The sequence below is a fragment of the Vicia villosa genome, unplaced genomic scaffold (genome assembly GCF_029867415.1).
Source record: "Vicia villosa cultivar HV-30 ecotype Madison, WI unplaced genomic scaffold, Vvil1.0 ctg.002142F_1_1, whole genome shotgun sequence".
Taxonomy (NCBI): Eukaryota; Viridiplantae; Streptophyta; class Magnoliopsida; order Fabales; family Fabaceae; genus Vicia; species Vicia villosa.
This window is the reverse complement of record NW_026705850.1, coordinates 83,404-106,037: the sequence shown is the minus strand read 5'-3', so window position 1 is coordinate 106,037 and position 22,634 is coordinate 83,404. Positions and strand designations below refer to the sequence as shown.

At 39.4% G+C, this 22,634-nt stretch overlaps 1 protein-coding gene across 1 annotated transcript; it reads left to right on the top strand.

Annotated features, from left to right (window-relative positions):
- The first annotated feature begins 1,764 nt into the window (after positions 1-1,764).
- LOC131638004 (uncharacterized) lies at positions 1,765-4,638 on the top strand. Its single transcript, XM_058908564.1, has 6 exons — positions 1,765-1,939; positions 2,171-2,433; positions 2,548-3,266; positions 3,354-3,758; positions 3,906-4,467; positions 4,630-4,638. Exons 1-6 carry the CDS (start codon positions 1,765-1,767, stop codon positions 4,636-4,638), a joined length of 2,133 nt encoding a protein of 710 aa, XP_058764547.1.
- The last annotated feature ends 17,996 nt before the right edge of the window (positions 4,639-22,634 follow it).

Genomic DNA, 22,634 nt, shown 5'->3' with positions numbered 1-22,634 from the left:
TTTGCTTTGAGAAGGGAACTGATCCAGAGGGATTGAAAAAAGTAAGAAACGCCTGGAATAGCATCCATACAAATGATCAGACTTCCCTAGGTGAGAAGAATGCCGTTGCCAAACAAGCCTATACAGATTGGGTCAAAGATAGAGTTAAAGATCGCCTGTTGCCTTTCCCGAAGGTTAGCCCATTGTACGAGCAACCACCTGAGGTTCTAACTGCCACTATGCCTGCTGAGAATTGCATCCAAGTGGATATGGAAAGCACCCTGTTGCATGAAAAGAGGTCAGACGCGCAACTAAAACATTATCTTATGGACCAGGAAAAGACTGAGTTGCCACACGAAGCCAAGATGCTGAAAAGAGGATCTTCCAGAGTTCAAAAGAGGACCAGAACCAAAAAAGGTGAAAGAGCTACTACTGTTGTTGTCGAGGATCACCAGAAGATCATAAAAAAGGCAATGAAAGAGGCCGAAGAGAAACTCAAGCGAGAGTACAGAGAAGACTTGAAGGCTTATAAACTCAAGATAGAAAAGGAGGCTAGAGCTGAAGTGAAGAGTCTGAAAAAGAAACTAGAAGAAGAAACTACTCAAAGAATAACAGTTGAGACTCAGTTGAAAGGAAGTCACCTCCGCACCGCTCGACTAACGGAAGAGAATTCCAAGCTCAGATATCAAATGAAAAGTATGGAGAATGCATCTGAGAAGACTTATCTCCTAGAATGCAAAGGATGTGATGAACTTAGGGAGTGCTGCAAGAAGCTAGATGGGCAGTTATTCCAAAAGGACGTGGTAATTCAGAATCTCGTCAAAGGAAGAGATCGAAAGGCAACCAAGATACTGTTTGATGAAACCAAGAAGTGGAGTGATGAGCACTTCAGACAAGGAGGACCTCTATTTTATATTCAGATGGATTGATGTTTGAGTCTGTATGTCTTGACCACCACCAGACTTGTTGGATGGGGTCCTTTATTTTTCCTTTTTAAACTATCGTGTTGATGTATGGTCTCGCCCAAGTTTAAATTTCTGTTATGAATGAAAAAGAACTAGTTCCTTTGTTTCTCTTAATGCTTGTCCTCTATCATGTTGCTAGTTATTCTAGATCAATATTAAAATCTTGGATACTCTGAAATGGCACATCACGTCATACACACACATGAACTCATACATTCACATTATCACATTGCATTTTCAGGTTATTGTACAAGAAACTAACTGGGGTCCCTTTCAGCAATAGACTTCTGCTTCAACGACAAAGCTGACTTCCTTACATCCATACCGTACCAGGAACAATCAGAAAAGGATCATGGACCACTTCGAACAGAATCAGGCTGCCCTCCGTAGTGACGTGGACGCTATGGGGGAGAGGATGACCCAACTCTTGGAGACTCTCCACGTTGTCATTCAAGGGCAAGATGAGCTCAGGAAGAGCGTCGCTAGTTTGGTCAAGGATGCTCCTACCACTTCTGCTGGTGGAGTGCCGAAACCTGGGGATATTCCTAATCGCGACATACCTAAGGTGGTGGATGATCATCGCGACGTTATCGACCTTGACCAAGATCTTACTGCTAAACTGGCTGAAACTGCTAAAATGTATCATGCTCTTGAGGAGCGTCTTAAGGCCATTGAGGTCGCTAAGACTTCGAGCTTCAATACTGCTGCTTTATGTCTAGTTCCTGGGATTGTTATTCCCCCGAAGTTTAAAGTGCCTGATTTCGACAAGTACAAGGGGGTCACCTGCCCAGAGACTCACCTTCGTTCCTAGTGCTGTAAGATGGCCGCTCATGCCGAGAACGAACCTTTGCTCATGCACTTCTTCCAGGACAGTCTCACTGGGGCCCCATTAGAGTGGTATATGCAGCTTGAGAGGGCTAATGTTCGTACTTGGGGAGAACTTGCCGATGCCTTTTTGAAGCAATATCACTATAACACTGCTATGGCTCCTATCCGTGCTCAGCTTCAAAATATGTCACAAAAGTATGAAGAGTCTTTTAAGGAATACGCCCAGAGGTAGCGCGAACTTGCTGCTCGAGTCCAACCTCCTCTCTTGGACCGTGAATTAATTGACCTGTTTATGGGAACTCTGAAAGGGCCGTATCTTCAGCACATGGCCAACAACACTTCTCCTTCCTTCTCAGATGTGGTTATTATTGGGGAATGAGTTGAGAATTGTGTTAAAGCTGGCACCATTCAAGGTGTTGTTGGTCCTAACAACTCTAATGGCAATGGTAAAAAGCCATACTCTGGATTTGTGAAGAAGAAAGAAGGTGAGACTAGTACCGCCTCTATTGACCAAGGCCGAGCTCCTGTGTATTCGGCCGTTCTGCCTCCATATTATCCGATGCCTTATGTTGTTCCTAGTCCATATGTTCCTACAGCATATGCTGCTGCGCTTCCACAACCATGGGTGGCTCCTCAACAGCCTTTCGTGCCACAACAACAGGTTGTTGCTCCTCAAAATCGCCAGCAAAATCCTAGGCCTTAGGGTCAAAGAGCTCCACAGAGGCAAAGATATCCCGAAAGGCGTATAGACCCGGTTCCAATTCCATATGCTCAGCTTCTTCCTCAATTGCTCGCTAATCAGTTGGTACAGCTTCGTGAACTTGGTCCTCCACCTGATACCCTTCCCCCAGGATACGATGTTAATGCTCATTGTGAATTTCATTCAGGGGCTCCAGGCCATACGATAGAAAAGTGTCGAGCATTGAAATTAAAAGTTCAGGATCTCATTGATGACAAGATTATTTCGTTCACCCCTACTGGTCCTAATGTGCAGAATAATCCTATGCCTCCCCACGCAGGTGCGACCAACGCCATTGAATGGTGCGATGAACATATCTTGGTAACTGGTGTTGATGGGATTAAGATGCCGCTTGCAATTGTCAGAGAGCGTCTTGTGCAACAGGGGGTCTTGCATGAACTCCATAATTTTTGTTTGCAATGTTCTTCTAATCCAGAGGAATGTGCTAGTTTGAGGGAGGAGATTCAAAAGCTGATGGATGAAGGTATTCTTAGAGTGGAAAGAGTTGTTTCTGATGAAGATGTAGCTACTCTAGAAATCCCTTACTATCAGGCTGATGTTTCAAAGGCTCAAGGTACCCCTTTGATTATTCATGCTCCGAGTACTCCTTTGGTTATTCAGGCTCCAAGAACTCCGTTGGTTATTCAGGCTCCGAATACTCCCCTGACCATCCATTCCCAGGCTCCTTCAACTTCATCTCCCGCTTCCTCTTCATTGGCTGATTCTAAGGACGTTCCTTGGAGTTATAATGTTGTGTATATTCGAGGGAAAAAGCATGATTGTCCTCCAGTGGGTAATTCGAATGTCACTAACATTGCTGGAACTAGTGGCATCACTCGTAGTGGTCGAATCTTTGCTGCTCCGCCTCCCCCTCCCAAAGAGACCAACAAGGATGTTAATGCACAAACTAAAGGGAAACAGGTCGTTATTGATCCTCCTGAGCCTCGTACCGCACAAGACGCTGAACAGCTTTTGAGAATTATCAAGAAAAGTGACTACAAGGTGATTGATCAGCTTGACCAAACTCAAGCTAAGATTTCCATCTTGTCTCTTTTGGTGCACTCAGAAGCTCATCGTGATGCTCTGAGGAAGATCTTGGCTTCCGCTCACGTTACTCAAGACATTACTGTGCCTCAGTTTGAAGAGGTTGTGACCAATATTGCTGCTGGTAATTGTTTGGGTTTTTGTGATGATGAACTCCCGCCTGAAGGTAGAGCACACAATAAAGCATTGCATATCTCCATAAGGTGCTTGGATACCGTGTTATCTCGAGTTCTGATTGATACAGGATCTTCCCTTAATGTGATGCCCAAAGCTACTTTGTTCAAGCTGAGTATGGATGGGGTTATGATGAGACCATGCACTATGAGTGTCCGAGTGTTTGATGGTTCTAGAAGGTCTGTAGAAAGGGAAATTGATTTTCCTGTTAAGATTGGTCCTCACACATTCTATATTGCCTTCTATGTCATGGACATTCGTCCATCGTATACTTGCCTCTTGGGTCGTCCTTGGATTCATGCTGCTGGAGCCGTGACATCTACCCTTCATCAGTGTTTGAAATTCGTCGTGAGCGATAAGGTAGTTGTGATCACTGGTGAAGAAGATATGGTAATCAATAACCTAACGACGTACCGTTACGTGGAGGTAGAAAGGGAAGTGCATGAGACACCTTTCCAAGCCTTGGAAATTGTGTCAGTCGATAGATTCCCTGTGGTCGAAAACAAGAAAGAACCTGGAGCGCCCCTCTCATCCTTAAATGATGCCAAGGCTTTTCTAGAAGCTGGTGTTCCCCATGGTGCTTGGGGCAAGTTGATCGATGTTTACGAGAAGCAAGACAAGTATGGTCTCGGGTACCAACCATCCTCTTCCACTCAATTCAATCCAACCCATGGAAAGAAGGTGATCCCCCCAATCTCTCAGGTGTTCGTCAGCGCCAGTACTAGTTCTGAAAGTCAGGTTCTCGCCGTGGATGATGATGATGAAGAAGATCTCTCCAGATTCATTTGCCAAGCTGCGCCCGGACATGAACTCAGCAACTGGACCATAGTGGACATCCCTAGGGTCACTTTTATGGAGATGTAATTTTCCTGTTTTGATAAATCATGTGTCTCGCCCCAGGCATATTGATAGCTTGTATAAAGAGGGGCCCCCATGTGTTTCAGTCCGTTTAATGATGAATAAAAGTCACATTTTCGCATACAATTGCTACTCCATTTCTTTCATTTTTATTTTTGTTTTAAAAAATTTTCAAAAAAATAACAAATGGCAAAGTTTTTTCTCTTTTTTCATTTCCTCTATGTGCTGCATTCTAAAGCATAAATCATCCATCGTGCAGATCCGACTCGGATTCCATCAAAAATGATAATGTTACAGTTCCACGTCTTGATATCCTTGAGAATCCAATTGACCAAGCTGATGAAGATAGTGGGGAAGATTGTGGAGTCCCTGAGGAATTGGCAAGACTATTGAGACAAGAAGAGAAATCTATTCAGCCACATCAAGAAGCCATAGAAATCATCAACCTCGGTACAGAAGAAGCAAAGAAAGAAGTCAAGATAGGTGTGTGGTGGTCGTTTTCTTTACCTCCCCGTTTCACTTGGGAGGACGGCACGCTAAACCCTTCACGCGAGATTTGGAAGGAGAATACGCCCGTGGTGGGATGAATTTTCTTTCAGTTCTTCCTACGATATCACACGAACTTTCTTATTGGTCCTACGAGTAGGAAAGGGGAAAAAAGATCTCAACTAAACCCTAGGAGTTTGCTAAGTGTGGGGATTTCACCTAGACTAGAAATTCTGGAGTCCGGGAGGTCGGTTATACATAGGGAAGTGTTTAAACACCCTACATATCTGTAGTACTCTACAGGAACCTTCTATGTGTCATTTGTGATTGTGTTTGCTGCTAATGATTGGGAAAGTTTCTCCTTTGTGTTAGGAGAAGGAATTGAATTGATTTGAAAAGACAGACAGATAGACAGACTGACTATTTTTGGTATTTTATTAGCTCGCTGAGATTCCTTGTGAACCTCATGCCTACATATCCCTAGTGGAAGTCAGAGCTTAATGTAGTTCGGGGAACTAACTAGGGAAATTAATTGTTTTTGGTGCCTTGCTTGAAGCTCAAGGTTGAAGCTTGGAATTAAATCTCTGTTTACAGTAAAGAGACATGGAATCATCTCTACAGAGAGGTATTTGTACTATTCTACCACAAACATTTAAAGGAGTGACAGAATAACTGAATTCATTTCATTCAAGAGGGGGACCTTACTTGTGTATGTGCAAGTATACCAGTCATATGCCTCTTAAATGAAAGAAAAATGCTCATCCAAATTAGGGAAAGTTACCACATGTCTGGGTTTTACTGCCAGCTCATGCCTTTCAAAATCCTAAATGGGAGACTTGATTAAAATTGAAATGAAGTGTAATGTTTGTTTGAATGTGGTAGAGTAGTAAAAATATCTCTCTATAGAGATAAGCTATGTCTATCTACTGTATAAAAGATTTGACTTTAGCTGGCTTGTATGAGGCCCAAGCTTGAGGCTTTTTGATTGATTAATTAATATTATTGACTCTGGGAGATGACTCCACTGGGGATTAATTACAGGGTATTTTTGTGTTCTGTACAAAGCCCAGAATTGAGGCTGACTCTACTTAGGGAGACTCTATTTATGTGCCTTGTACAAAGCCCAAGGTTGTGGCTAACTGTTGAGGATAATTGAATGAATGACTCTATTTTATGTGCCTTGTACAAAGCCTAAGGTTGTGGCTGACTCTAGCTAGGAAAAAAAACATTATTTTCTGCCTTGTACAAAGCCCAAGGTTGTGGCTGACTCTTAAATAAACTGAGTATGGATGACTCTATGGGGAAAAGATCCTAGGTGTTAGGAATCTTTGACACATGAAAGTATGGTTTATCTGCCTTGTACAAAGCCCAAGGTTGTGGCTACTGAATGATGAAGAACTCACTGGGGAGACTCTATTATCTGCCTTGTACAATGCCCAAGGTTGAGGCTGACTCTTGACAGGGGAGTTTTATTGTTTGGGTTCCTTGTATGAAGCCCAAGGTTGAGGCTAACTATTTTTGTTGGTTTTGACTCTACTGAGGAGATTTTATTTATTGAAAGACTGTTTTTCTTTGGAAGCTAACCCTTTCCAGGGATTTTGACTCAGCTGGTGAATTTGTCTGTTAAAAGACTGACTTTATCATGTTTTTTTGGAGGCTGACCCTTTCCAGGGGTTTTGACTCTTTTGGGGAAATTATCTCCTAAGAGAAATGAATCTTTGATTTTTGAAAGACTGATGTTGGAAGCTAACCCTTTCCAGGGATTTTTATTGAAATGATAGATTGATTTTTGGAGGCTAACCCTTTCCAGGGATTTTTATTGAAATGATAGATTGATTTTGGAGGCTAACCCTTTCCAGGGATTTTTATTGAAATGATAGATTGATTTTGGAGGCTAACCCTTTCCAGGGATTTTGTGATTGAAAAATGGATGGCAGAAAGATTATCTAATGGAGACTTCTTGTTTAAAGCCCAAGATGAAGGCTGACACATGCTGAGGAGAAAATAAACATAGATCCTAGACTCTGCTAAGGAAGATTGATGAAGATAAGGGTGACAGAGACTGTCCATGTCTCTCATTCCAAAAATGTACTCAATGTAGAATTGAGACAAACTTAGCTTGTTTAAAGTCTGGTTTAAATTGGAAGAAACTCACCAGGGTATGTTAAAAGGTGACTAAAGACCTGTTCCTATGTTTATAAGAAACCTGATGGGTCCTTGTATACAAGCTCAAGAGGAAGCTGGAAATGCTTTTAAGAAGCCTGTGGGTCCTTGTACAAAGCCCAAGAGGAGGCTAATCGAGGGTCCTTGTTATAGCACAAGAGAAAGCTATGTAGTTTTGAACTTATTTTGGCTCTAAGCAAATGGGTAAGAGGTTTCACCGGGAATAATTCCTCTTTGGGTGGATGTGTCCTATATTTTTGGATTCTAAGGTTTTTGCCAAGATGTTTCACCGGGAATAATTCATCTTGGGGGTTTGAACTACAGATCCCTAATTAGGAAAGAGCCTTCACCGGGAAGACATTCTCAATCCTAGGCCATATTCCTATAATATATATATATATATAGTTTAACTGTCCTAGGGTTTATACTCAAACGTAGTTCTAAACTAATATATGCACAGTTTATATTTGACAGTAATTTAAATAAAGACTGTAAATTGAAAGCTTGTAAAGCCTAACCTGGATGGAGTGGAGGCCTTTGGAGAAGTATGTACAGAGCCTCACCAGTAATTTTTGTTTTGTTGATAACAGTTGAATATTTATTATAAACAGTTAATGGTTTTTGAAAACAGAAGAAGTGAAGATGGACAAAGGTCACATAGGTATCTGAAGAGTTTCACCGGGAATAATGCCCTTCAAATACCAGAAGAATGTTTTGAAAACAGAAAGAAGATTTTGAAAATACAGTTTTGAAAACAAGCTAAGAAGAGAAGGTTTTTGGGACTTACACTCTATTAGAGGCCCAGTACTTTACAGTACTGGTGTAAAAGCAATTTGAAAAAATGATTTGGAATGGTGCAAGGTTTTGTTGTTTGAAAACCCTAATCATTTGATTTATTCGGAGATTGAAAACAGTTTTGAAAATTGACAAAAGTCAACTTAATTAAGGTAAAAATAAAGATCTTTTACCTAATTAAGACCTAAACAATTAGGGTTTTATCATAAGATTATTTACAAAATGATTAGGTTAAAATAAAGTGACAATATATATTTAAAGTATTTAAGAAAACACTTAAAAACATACTATTTTAAACCTAATAAAAATTCATGAAATAAATAATATTTTTATGATTTTTTTGACTATTCACAAAATAGATATATTAAATAATAGGTGTATGAAAAATGAAGTGAAAATGATTTAATTTGATAGGTGAATTAATTGTGTGAAGTTGTGAAGAAAATAGGTGTGACAAGTGATAAAAAAATTAGGAATGTCTCCACCAAGGCTTGAACTCACGCCCTTTAGGTCACATACCCAAAACCAAACCACTGGGCCAGCGCGCGCATGGTGATAGTGATACACATCCAACACTTTATATTTTCAGATAAACGTGTAAACCATGAAAAAAATAAAAGGAATAAAAAGTCTGGGGCGAGGGGGATTCGAACCCCAGACTTGAGGCATGAGGAGACTAAGAGTGCATGTGAGGCCACTAGGGCAAACGATGTATTCGTTTAAAACACGCTTTCAGTTAAATATATTTTAAACCCTCCCCTGAGAATCCAAAAATGGCGCCACCCACCATCTTCATCTTCAACCTCAAGCTCTTCAAATTTGAACTTCTGAACTTACTCGTTTCTCAACCAAACGTGATGATGTAAAGATGAATTTCACTCCAAATTTCCTCACGAATCTAAATACGTAACTAATATCTATTTATATTAACTACATCTAACTAATTTACCAGAAATCGTGAAGAACCCTAAATTTTAAAAATCAAATTAAATGACTATACTGAAAGATAAATGAATGATGATAGAGGGTTTTTAATCCTCTGATGATGCTGAACAAGATAGAATCGAGCTTTATCACAAAGAGTGCTTAAATTAAAGAGGTGAGGTTCAGAAACTTACCTCTGAAAATGGAGGTCGTGAGGATGATAGAGAGCACCTGGGCTTGAATGAATGATCTCAATAGCTTCCCTGAGACTCAATGATGCTAACTGAATGCTTATTGGAGCTTGAATCCTCCTGAATTGCTCTATGGACCTCCCTCGATTTCAGCTTCAAGTGAACATGGAGGTTGTTGAATTTGGAGTTACAGATGAGCTGCAGCCATCTGGTTAGCTTCACTATGACCTGAGGAGTGTGCCTGGATGATTGGCTTGGCTTGAAACCTCCTGAATTGTTCTGTGGTCCTCCAACTGCAAGTGCTCCAAATGAGAGGTGGAGATGATGATTCTCCACGCCCAGCAGTGTTCCAGAGGTTTGGATCACCTCCAAATGCCTCCCTCAATGTGTTTGAATACTTATTTTCAAAGAGAGAGCTTTGGTTTGAAGAATCCGAGTCTTCTTGCCAAAGGACCTTTGAAAAAACTAAGTATGAAGAAAGAAAAGAGAAAGCAAGAATTCTGTTGCTTTGGTGTGTCTTTTGAATGAGAATGAGGCCTCTATTTATAGGCAATTGGTTCAGTATAGTTGCAGAAGAGTGAGCTTGCTTAATGAAAGAAGTTTGGTTTCTTAAGCATGAAGGAAGTTTGCAAATATCTCTTATGCAATGATGAGAATTTTGATTCCATTTGATCAATCCTCTAGCCCTCGATTTTGCTTGATCTTAGGGGACAATTCTGAGCCAGAAATGAGCTCTAATTGGTTGGTGAGAAGATTCCCTGGGTGATTCATCAATTTGCCATAAATTCACAAATGTAATCATTACATAATCACATGTTCTTGTTTTTAGAATCTTCTTCAATCCTTATGGCATGGTGAAAATGAATGCATGGCATTGTTTCAGATATGTTATGGGTCGTGTAGCATCCATAATTGAGGTCATGTGCACAAAATTTCAAAGTTCAAAAATGATGCATGACCTATAATTTTACTTCATGAGGCCAACTTTGAACAAGCATAACTCTTAGCTCAAATTGAATTTGGAGAAGGTTGAACACAATTTGGAAAGCCCTAAACATCTACTTCAAATCATTAGTTTATGTCTTCTTCAGAATCATTTGGGAAATTTGTGAAAAATGAGCCCAAAGTTGGATGAAAACTAGGTTAAAACACTTAGAAAATTTTCTAAGTGTTTATGACCTAAAACTTCAAAATTTCCAAAACTATTAAATGATTGATCTTTTGAAAAAAGTTCCATTGTAAGATGTTGTTTTATTTTGCAAGATCTACAACTTTCATGTTGGAAGTTTTTTGAGTTGTGTAGGTGAAATTTTGAGTTCTCACTATGCCCTCAAAAACCCTAATTCCCGACTTTTTGCTCCTTGATGAATTTCTTTGAATTTCTTTGGTCAAATGACTTTGACATCCATATATTGATGATATTGATCTTTGAAAGTCATTTTTTGACCAAAAACCTTAAAAGTCAATGATGATCCCACACAGTTGACTTTTCCTGACAAAGTGAATTTTTTGGGCTTTTTGTGTAGAAACAAGACCTTCTCCTCAAATGAATGATGTAAATGGATTATATTGAGGTAGTAGAGATTCTTGAATCATGTCTTGAGTTTTGGATCCATGCCCTGATTAAAAGTCAACTATCTTGGTGAATTAGGTCAAAAAAACCCTAATTGTCGACCAGAGGACAATGATGAGTGTAGACTTTGAATTGAGGTGTAATGTCCAGTGGATCTTGTCATAAGAGTTATTTGAAGTTGATTAATGTCTTTGAATGGTCTCTTGGGGCTTTTTAGGGTTTCCCAAAAGTGATCCCTGATTTTAGTCCTTGATAGGCTCCAAACCCTAGTCTGTTGATCTGAGTAATCCTGTACTTAGATGACTGGGTGTCTTAATCAATCATAGGTGTAATAATGAGGCTTTTGAGTCTTATGATTGTATTAGAGACTAATCCCTCTATTGATTGATCCTTTGCCTGAGTTTTCTTGTCTTTGAACACCCTCGATTAAATGCCAGACTGCCCTGAGTACTTACTTTGACTTGATGAAAATCCTGAAGATATGTCATCTCAGGGGGGTCAAAAATTAGGGTATGACAAGGTGCCGCTTTGCAAAGTGATGTAAAAAGAAGGTTGATTGAGTTGCTTCGAGAATATGTTGATATCTTCGCCTGGTCGTAGAAAGATATGCCTGGTTTAGACACTGATATCGTCATGCACAGGTTACCGCTCAAACCGGAATGTCCGCCTGTAAAGCAAAAACCGTGAAGAACTCGACCTGATATGGCTTTGAAAATCAAGGAAGAAGTTGAAAAACAGTTGAAGGCTGAATTCTTATCTGTGTGTGAATATCCTCCATGGATTGCAAACATCGTACCTGTTCCAAAGAAGGACGGAAAGGTGCGCATGTGTGTCGGCTATCGAGATCTGAATAGGGCGAGTCCGAAGGATGAATTCCCTTTGCCTCATATTGATGTGCTAGTCGACAATACTGCTCAGTATTCGGTATTCTCATTCATGGACGGTTTTTCTAGCTATAATCAAATAAAGATGGCTCCTGAAGATATGACCAAGACTACTTTTACCACTCTGTGGGGTACGTATTGTTATAAGGTGATGCCTTTTGGTCTTAAGAATGCCTGTGCAACGTATCAGCGAGCGATGGTGACCCTTTTCCATGACATGATCCATAAGGAGATTGAGGTGTACGTCAATGATATGATTGCAAAATCTCAAACCGAGGAGGAACATTTAGTATATCTTGAGAAACTGTTTGCTCGTCTGCAAAAATTCAAGTTGAGGCTTAATCCAAACAACTGCACTTTCGGAGTGCGATCTGGCAAATTACTTGGATTCATCGTGAGCCAACGAGGGATTACGTCGACCCTGATAAAGTAAGAACAATACAGAATATGCCAGCACCGAAGAATGAAAAGGAAGTTCGAGGGTTCCTTGGGATATTGAATTACATAGCCAGGTTCATTTCTCATCTCACTAACACTTGTGAACCCATCTTTAAGCTGCTGCGCAAGAATCAAGATATCCGTTGGGATGATCATTGTCAAGAAGCCTTCGAAAAGATCAAACAGTACCTCCAAGAGCCACCAATTCTCATGCCTCCAGTTCCTGGGAGGCCGCTTCTTATGTACTTAACTGTGCTTGAAGGATCTATGGGGTGTGTGCTGGGCCAGCATGACGAGTCCGGTCGAAAAGAGTGCGCCATTTATTACCTGAGCAAAAGGTTTACCGATTGTGAATCCCGTTACTCACTACTCGAGAAAACTTGCTGCGCTTTGTTATGGGCCGCTCGCCGACTGAGGCAGTATATGTTAACTCACACCACTTTATTGATCTCCAAAATGGACCCGATAAAGTACATCTTCGAAAAGCCGGCTCTTACAGGCAGACTAGCACGATGGAAAATGCTTTTATCGGAGTATGACATTCAGTATGTCACACAAAAGGCCATCAAAGGAAGTGTTCTCGCAGATCACCTCGCTCATCAGCCATTGGAAGAATATCAGTCAATGAAGTTTGACTTTCCTGATCAGGACATCATGAAACTGGATGATGATGAAGGACCCGAACCAGGGGAGCGATGGACTCTCACGTTCGATGGTGCATCAAATGCTATGGATCATGGTATTGGGGCAGTTTTGACTTCTCCTCGTCAGACGCACATCCCTTTCACGGCCAGAATATGTTTTGATTGCACGAACAATGTTGCAGAATATGAAGCTTGTGTGATGGGTCTCGAAGCGGCCATTGATATGAGGATTAAGATCCTGGAAGTTTATGGGGATTCTGCCTTGGTCATACATCAGATACGAGGTGATTGGGAGACACGACACCCCAATTTAGTTCCTTATAGGGACTATATCTTGGAGTTGTTGCCTGCTTTCGAGGAAGTCACTTTCGATCATATCCCTCGAGAGGAAAATCAGTTGGCAGATGCTCTGGCTACTTTGGCAGCAATGTTCAAAGTTAGCTACCCTAATGAAGCGCCAGACATAAGGATCCTCCGTTACAAAGAGTCCGCACATGTATTCCCTGCTCATTGCCTCACCACTGAAGAGGTGTATGACGAAAAGCCTTGGTATTACGACATCAAAAGGTATGTTGAAAAGCAAGAGTATCCTGAAGATGCTACGATTGGTGATAAGCGAACGCTTCGAAGGCTAGCATCCAAATTCTTCTTGTCAGGAGACGTCCTGTACAAAAGAAACTATGATTCAGTTTTGCTCAGATGCATGGATAGACACGAAGCAGAATTGATCATGCGAGAAATTCATGAGGGATCTTTTGGAACTCATGCCAATGGACATTCTATGGCTAAAAAGATCTTGCGAGCAGGGTATTATTGGATGAAGATAGAAAGTGATTGTTATGTGTACGTGAAGAAATTTCATAAATGCCAAGTATATGCGGACAAAATTCATGTTCCTCCAACTCCTTTGAATGTTCTAACATCACCATGGCCCTTTGCTATGTGGGGCATTGACATGATTGGACGAATTGAGCCACAAGCTTCGAATGGACATAGATTTATTCTTGTTGCCATCGACTACTTCACCAAATGAGTTGAAGCTGCTTCTTACAAGAACGTAACCAAGCAAGTCGTCACTCGCTTCATCAAGAAAGAGATCATATGCCGATATGGGGTTCCAAACAAAACCATCACTGATAATGGGTCCAATCTTAACAACAAGATGATGACAGAGTTATGCAAAGAATTCAAGATTGAACATCACAATTCGTCACCCTATCGGCCGAAGATGAATGGCGCAGTCGAAGCTGCTAACAAGAACATAAAGAAGATCGTCCAGAAGATGGTGAGAACATATAAGGATTGGCATGAGATGTTACCGTTCGCCCTACATGGCTATAGAACTTCAGTTCGCACTTCAACTGGGGCAACTCCTTTCTCTCTTGTCTATGGCATGGAAGTTGTACTTCCCATCAAAGTGGAAATTCCTTCGTTGAGAGTCTTGATGGATGCCAAACTAGATGAAACAGAATGGGTTCAGACGAGGCTTGACCATCTCAATCTGATTGAGGAGAAACGCTTATCTGCTATTTGCCATGGTCAGCTGTACCAAAAGAGGATCAAGAAAGCGTATGACAAGAAAATTCGGCCTCGAGAATTCCACACAGGTGACCTGGTCGTAAGGAAGATCTTGCCAATTCACACCGATCCAAGGGGAAAATGGACTCCCAACTATGAGGGGCCATACATTGTAAAGAAAGCATTCTCAGGTGGTGCTTTAATACTGAAAAAGATTGATGGGGAAGACGTTCCACTTCCAGTCAACTCAAACTCAGTCAAAAAATACTACGCTTAAAAGACCCGCTAAGTTGAAAACTCGAAAGAGCAATTTAGGCAATAATGGGCATCCCGGTGGACAAAAAAAGAAAAGTCCAGGTAAAACTTAGGGATAAAACAAAAAAGGAATAACCCACTAAGTTGAAAACCCGAAAGGGAGACTTAGGGTATCCCGCTGGATTGAAAACCCGAAAGGGCGGTCCAGGCAAAAGTTAGGGATCAAAAGCGAGAGGCTTTAGTCTGAATATCCTTCACAAATACCACTATACGCTTTGGCAAGCGGACAGATCGATTCAACTACTACGCTTCTGAAGCAAAGCATTGAGAAGATCAAGGATATGGGAATTGTAGCAATACCAGTTTTAATGGAAATTCGAGCATTTCTCTTTGCCATTTTGCCTATTGTGCCTTTATTTTTCCTTTTGCAACTACCTCATTTAGGAGTTGCTTCCTTGTACAAAAGCCTATTCATAGGCATGCCATCAATAAAATGATCCTTTTGCTAAAAAGCTTTCCTTGTTACTTTCCATTTGTCGTATGCAAAGTGTGATTTAATTCATTATTAAACATTGCATTGAAAACATGGGGGAATAATGGTCATAAGCCGAAATGAAACATGATGTTACATAAACATAAAAGTGCTCTAAAGGGCACCATTCGCATCCAAATGTTGTTTTTCTGTGCAGGTTGCAGGTTCTACTGGTCACCTTGACCCATCTCGTATCACAAGGGTCGTCACCATCCCGCGTGAAAGTTCAAGCGTGTAATTCATCAGTACTGGTAAGCATGGGGCACCTAGAGAAGTCCATGTCCTCTCCTCCATACGATAAACGAAGAAGGGCCCTTCAAGATCGTGATCTCCCAAGTAGTTCAAGATGTAGGGAAAGTCAGGCAAAGTCACGTCTCCCTCAACGAAGTTATGTTCTAATCCTCAACACTGTCGCCAATAATCTTTGGTACTGTAGGGCTTCCAACGCCCACTCGTATTGGCGCTCCAAGAAAATAAGTAACGGACCCCAATGATCCTGCTCCATTATCTCACCAAGGCCTTTATTTTGCACTCTGCATATAGTATCCATTGCATATAACATTGCATCCTCAAAGCGTAGCATATCCATCAAAGCGGATCACTACGCCATACATTAAAATTCAAACATGCATACAAAAGCATAAGCCAGATAATCAAGATCAGCGCTCAATCGAGGTGATGACATATCCCCATAGAGATGTTATCCTTACGAGATCTCGATTGATATCTGCCACATCATAAACACTCTCAAGCCGCGGTGCCGATACGAGGTATTCTCAATCCTCGACGAATGTCTGACTGAAAGTCTCTTTACTTGTATACTCTCCTGTTGTGGGTGAAGATCGCTCATAGGTCTTCTCCTGATGTCGAGTCGGTGTTGAGTCATAGATCGTACGAGATCTTATCCTTTCAGTCCTGAAGATCACTCATAGATCTTCTCCTGGTGTCGAGTCGGTGTTGAGTCATAGATCGTACGAGATCTTATTCTTTTAGTCCTGAAGATCACTCATAGATCTTCTCCTGGTGTCGAGTCGGCGTTGAGTCATAGATCGTACGAGATCTTATCCTTTCAGTCCTGAAGATCACTCATAGATCTTCTCCTGGTGTCGAGTCGGCGTTGAGTCATAGATCGTACGAGATCTTATCCTTTCAGTCCTGAAGATCACTCATAGATCTTCTCCTGATGTCGAGTCGGTGTTGAGTCATAGATCGTACGAGATCTTATTCTTTTAGTCCTGAAGATCACTCATAGATCCCCTCCTGGTGTCGAGTCGGTGTTGAGTCATAGATCGTACGAGATCTTTTCCTTTCAGTCCTGAAGATCACTCATAGATCTTCTCCTGGTGTCGAGTTGGTGTTGAGTCATAGATCGTACGAGATCTTTTCCTTTCAGTCCTGAAGATTGCTCAGAGATCTTCTCCTGGTGTCGAGTCGGTGTTGAGTCATAGGTCGCTACGAGGTCTTATCTTTTCAGTCATTGTTTCATACAACCGCCCTTATGGGAAACCTCGTATTGGCACCATCGCCGCGTTATAAGCTATCCTCATTTAACCATTACTCACCATAAACTTTTCCACACAAAAAAAAGAAAAAAACAAAATTCTCTTTCCCCAGCAGATATCAGAAAAAAATAAAGATAACACTTACACCATCTCTTCAGGACAAATTTCTGGCACTTAGATATTTAATCTTCTTCTACCTCGAATGTTCGAAAGGCTAGCGCCAATCTCACCTTCAGGTTTAAGACGATTAAATAGGGGCAGTTGTCGTACCCCAAATTTGTCCTCTCCTATTTATCTGGCTTACAATCCATATACATGCATCATTTAAGTCATAGCCCAATTCATGCATTCATATCATGGTTACTGTTCCAAAAAGTGACAAGAAAGAGGGCTCCTAGCACAAAGAACTTCTAATTAAATATAAAGATCTGAGGTCTGGTCTTGTGGCATTATCCATCTGAGGGCATTCTTGAATCAGGGTTTTCTCACCTCCAACTCAAGGCATTTGTTAGAAACTGATTAATCGGGAATTTCATCAAGATCGGAGAAAAATCAGAACAGTTGAATTTTGGGTCAAAGTCAGGCCAATCACTCAAATATTGACTTTTAGTGGAAAATCGGTCAAGAAAAGTCAAAGAATGAATAAAATCAGGAGTTTGACAAAAGTTGCCAAAATAGAAAAATAATCAAAAATGGAAAGTTTTCATACTTAGAAAATATTTTGGCTCTTAAAAGTTTGATGAACAGTCCACTTCACCATCAGTTTACACGTGGAAAATTACATGTTTTGGAGAAATTTCCAACATCAAAGTTGTTCTTCTCATGGAGGAGAATAACTTTGTAGTTGGACACTTTTCCATTTGAAGCTTGGATGAAGAGTTACTAAGGTTTGAAGTTGAAAATTTTCACTTGGATCAAGTCACAAAGCTGGGCAGATTTTAGGCCATACGTGAAGCATTTCATCAAACATGTGATGTGCCATATTTGAAGCCAATTTCAGGGCAATTCAAGAAGCCTACAAATGCAAACTTGGTATGTATATACTCTTTGTCATGTACTCTGTACAATGAAACAAAAACCAAGTCAATTGAGTAGATATTGAATCAATTGTGAACGCCCAAAGTCTCACACTGACCAAGCCATACGTTGACAAGAATCTGGGCCAGAGATCAGGGCACGCGCAAGACATTTTCACAAGCATGTGGCATGCCATTTTTGAAGTTGATTTTAAGGATCCACTAGCATCTTCTAGAGCGAATTCCAATGTTAAGATACTCCTTGCCATGCCCTCTTTCCAAGGAACTATAGATCGTGATAATTGAGTGCACATGGACCATGATAGAGGGTTCTAAAGCCATGCCCTGGGAAAGTTGTGTTTGTGGAAGCCCCAAGCCAGATACAAGCAACGCGCGCGCAGGCCCCATGCAGTCATATTTCACCATGTTTCAAGTCACTCTTCTCCCACTCCAAAGCATTGATTCAAGGATCTCCCAACACCAAAATTACTATATGCCATGCACTCTTTAAATTGGCCCCAAGAGTGAATCATTTGAGGGTTTGTAGTTAGAATTACTGGTTCACAAAGTTGGTGCCATGAATGTTTTTCCAATAAGCAACATGTAAAATTTTGCAACACATTCATTTATCCAAATAGCCATGCACAGAAAGTTACACGTGAAAGAGCAAGAAAAGCCATGCTACAAACGACCACCCTTGCTAATTAAGTCTTGAGGAAAAGATAGGCTACCATAATCCCCACCATAATTACCATGAACACTCGCCCTATATAAGTCATAAAGGCTTCGCAAATCACGGACGCAGACATTTTCACCACACACACTTCTTTTTATCTTTCTCCACTATCTCTTCTCTCCCTCGTGCTCTCTCCCTTCTCCTCACCAAAACAGAAGTTTGTTACAAACTGTAACAAACTCTGAATCTCCATAACCACCACAACCTCCTCCATCTTCATCATCATCTTCAACTCATCACCACCATAAACAACTCTCCTCCACCATCAACAAGTAACATGGATCCTTTTCATCAAGATTGTGCACCTCAAACTCCATGATCTTCATCTCTATTACTGATAGTTCGAGCAAGATTCGAGTGTTCCTTCAACGTTTGCTATCTCTGAGCTTACTTCGCAGAAGCTGAAGCATAGCATTGGAGCTCATCATCGTCACCATCGCCAAGATCCAGAGACAGAGGTTAAGCGTTTTTTTGGAGACTAGCAATTCAAGACCATAGCAGGTAAGTTCTTAAACCTTCCTCAACATCTTAGACATGTGATAGGTTGATGTGATTTTCTAAATGTCAACGTGCTTGCAAAAGATGTAATGCATAACATGTGTAGGTCCTTGAACTTGTGTCGATTTCCTGGATATAATGATTGTTCTGAGTGCATTGATGATCTGCTTGCTTGCTGTGTGCTGAGGATATCGTATAGCTATGTGTAGTGTTGATTTTGAGAAGTTTTGTTAGCTAGCGTTTCACATCTGGTTTCGGTTAGGCTATTAGAGTGGATATTAGAGAAAACCAATGCTAGATCCGTGCTCAGGAGAGAAAAACGAGATGAATGGTATCAGTCTTGTAAAGTTCTGGAAAATTTGTACGCCGCTCCGCCGCGAGGCCATCGGAGAAGGTGATCGGAAGTATCTCCGGCGCCTGCATTTTGTATTTATGGATTATACCTCAGATGCTTACGTGGCTTGCATGTACTGGTTGTTATTTTTATTAGGATGATACTTTTCCTTCTTGCAAAAGATTGGAAATGTGACGTGGTTGATCCTGATTGGTCCGGGAATTAATTTTGTCTTTTGTGACTTAAACTTAGTGCATCAGTTGATATACGTTATCTCTTATTTTTCTATGTCACATTTTAATTAACCATATGCTAAAAGAATAATCACCTGCTGAGACATAAAAAATGAAATAAAAATGAAATAGAATTGGTTTGTGAAGTGTTGGGCCACAGCGCGTGGGCCTTGGCATTTTCTGAATGACACCCCTGTGTTACTATCGCACACGCATGTTAGATGGACCTGGGCCTAGCGCAATACTCTTTACACCCCTGAATCAGACCCAGTTTCTGCTTATAACTAATTTTAGTCCATTTAGGAACTGCTAATGCACCCCCCTGCAGTGTAGATTAGATTTTCATTTTAATTTTTGTTTTGCTTTTATTTTTTACCTCATAATTCCTTTTTGACTCAAATAAAAAATACATAAAAATAGTTTTTAGATATTTTAGGTTATGTGAATAATTAACTTGATTTTTGTTTTTTTCTATAATTGTTCAATACTTTTAATAAATCATTTTTTTGCAATACTTGAATTTTGTTTTAATACTTACTTGTAAATAATCCTTAATAGATTTAGGAATTAATTTTAGTCTCAATCTTTTTCATAGATTTAATTGATATATGTGTGTTTGTGAATGATAGTTTGTTTGCTATAGTTCTCGATTTTATTTGTCGTATATTGACTTTCTTCTACTTGTTCCATGTATAGTTTTCTTTTAATAAAGTGTATAGTTACTTTGATTCCCTTGTATAGACAATTTAGATTAGAATTTAGAATTAGTCTCCCATTGCATTCTTTTTTCTTTTTGACTTTTAAAATACCTAATAAACAGAAGATGCGAATCACACGTTACTAATAGTGAGAGAGAAATGAGTGGGATTTATTCCCTAATCTGTTTCTTAATCACTTAGTGGGGGAGAAATGAGTGGGATTCATTCCCTAATCTGTTTCTCGATCACTATATAATGGGAGAGAGATAAGTGGGATTCATTCCCTAATCTGTTTCTCGACTGTTATACACTTTTATGTGATTCAAATCGCAAACAAATTCCTTTTAAAAAATACACAACCAAAAACACTTAAAACACCTAACAATGGTTCAAATTCAAAACAAAGTAGAGAAAGTGGTGAGTGGCCCGGTATTGGGAACTGTTCATCACTCATCTACCCTAAAAGACACAAACCAATCTCTCTTTTTCTTCTTTCTAAGGGCAATGTTATTTCCGCTCGAACGCATCGTAGGTCGATCTCTTATGCAAGAGCGCGAACGTTAACTCCGCCCAACTAAAAAACACAAAAACAAACAGAAAATCTTGAGCCAAGCTACGGTAACTCTGATTCTTGAAAAGGATACGTAGGCAGCGGGGTAGGGCCCGTGCGAGTATAATTCTTTCTTTTCCCTACATTTTGCATTCATTCGCATATAGACATAGACATAGACATAGTACACACCTTTTAGATAGAAACAAACATAGGTGGATACCATCGAGTACGATGGGCGCGAGGTGTAACAGCCCGAATTTTATTATTTGGCTAATTAAATTAAATAAGGATTTATTTACTTAATTTGGACGAAGTTTGATAATTAATTGGATCGTCGGTGTTATTGAGAAACGTGTTCAAATTATTAAGTGAAGTTAGAATTTATTCGGTTAATCGAAGAATTAATAAAGTGGAGCATGTAGAGAAATAATATTAGAAATAATATTATTATTGGATTTTACTTATTTGAGATAAAGTCGAATTTAATTGGATTAATTGGAAAATAATATTAAGGGTAATAATATTATTTGTTGGAGCATAATTATTTATTTGACTACTATATTTTATGAGTGGGCCTAATTAGTTAGGAAGTGAAATTATTTGGGTAAGCCCAATATCATAAATAAAGATAGTAAGAGAGGAAATGAGAAGTAGGAGAACCATTAGTTCATTTCAAGAGAAGAGAAGAGAGGAAATAAGGAGAAGAGGAGAAAAAGAGGAATAAAGAGAAAAGCTAGGTTTGAAGAAATTGAAGAGGTAAGGGGGAGAATCCTTATTATTATGGGTTAGTATGATTGGGTCAATGGGTAGATTAACATGATTTAGGGATGTTCTTCAATTTATGGGTTTTGATATGTTTAGGTTGAAATCCCTAATTTTTATGGTTTTGACATTGTTAGATTTTGATGAGTAATCCCTAATATGTGATGATTAATTGTGTTTTGATTGATAAATTTGGTGGAAAATGCATACAGGGGCGTCATCTTCTGTCAAATAGAGTAGATATTTTTTTAAATCTCCATGGTTTTCAAGTTATATCCATGTACCAATACCATGCTAAATTTCAACTTATTTTCGTTATTTCGAAGCTGTGTTGCTAGCTAATGCTTTTTGAATTGGTTGAATAAAGATATTAGACATGTGATTAAGATGTGTCTTCTCATATTTGCTTAATGATTTGTTCAGTATAGTTAATGGTGGTTGGAAATATATATAAGATTTAGTTATTCTATATCATCATAGAATGAAGTTTCTATAATACCTACTGATTATGATAAACAGGTACTATATTAGTTAGGTTCTAAACACTGCAGCGCCATGTTTTGATGAATGAAACAAATTGATATATACTGTAGCGGCAACTTTAATTGAAAATTCTATTTTAAGTTTATTAATATATAATAATTTTTCAGTATAATTAATAGTATATTATTAGTATAATATTTTTAGGTGTTTTGAGTTAGAGATGAATATTTAAATTATTAGGCTAATTTAAATTATTTTCAATCTCGATAGGGTTGTCAATAGAGTTGTTAGAGTTGTCAATAAAATTGTCGGAGTTGTTTCGAGTTATTACGAGTCATATTTTAATTATTTCGCGTAATTCTGACATGTTTAGAGTTGTTAGTGTATGGTGTCGGTGTTTGCTTTTTTTTATAAAAACTTTAAAAATTCATAACTTTTGAACCGTAACTCTGTTTGAGTCTCCGTTAGAAGCCTTAGAAAGCTAGCGCGGTATTCTTTTTCAATTAAAATGGTCTAATTGGAAATAATTGATTTAATAATGATGTGATTATGTAAATGACTTGTAATTGTGTGTACATTTATGTTGAGAATAATATATTGTTATGCCAATGATGTTGTTTTGATATTGATTCTCTGTGGGTAGTTGGATAGCATTAATTTTAATGATTAATTGCTTGATTTTAAATGTGTATGTTCATATATAATGGGCAAAATGAGAATTAACATGAGATAGTATGGTTACTAGTGTTAATTGGATTTTGTGAATCGTAATTGATTAATTGACCTTTTATATGTGAATGATATGTATGTGTTGTGAATGTTGTGTACA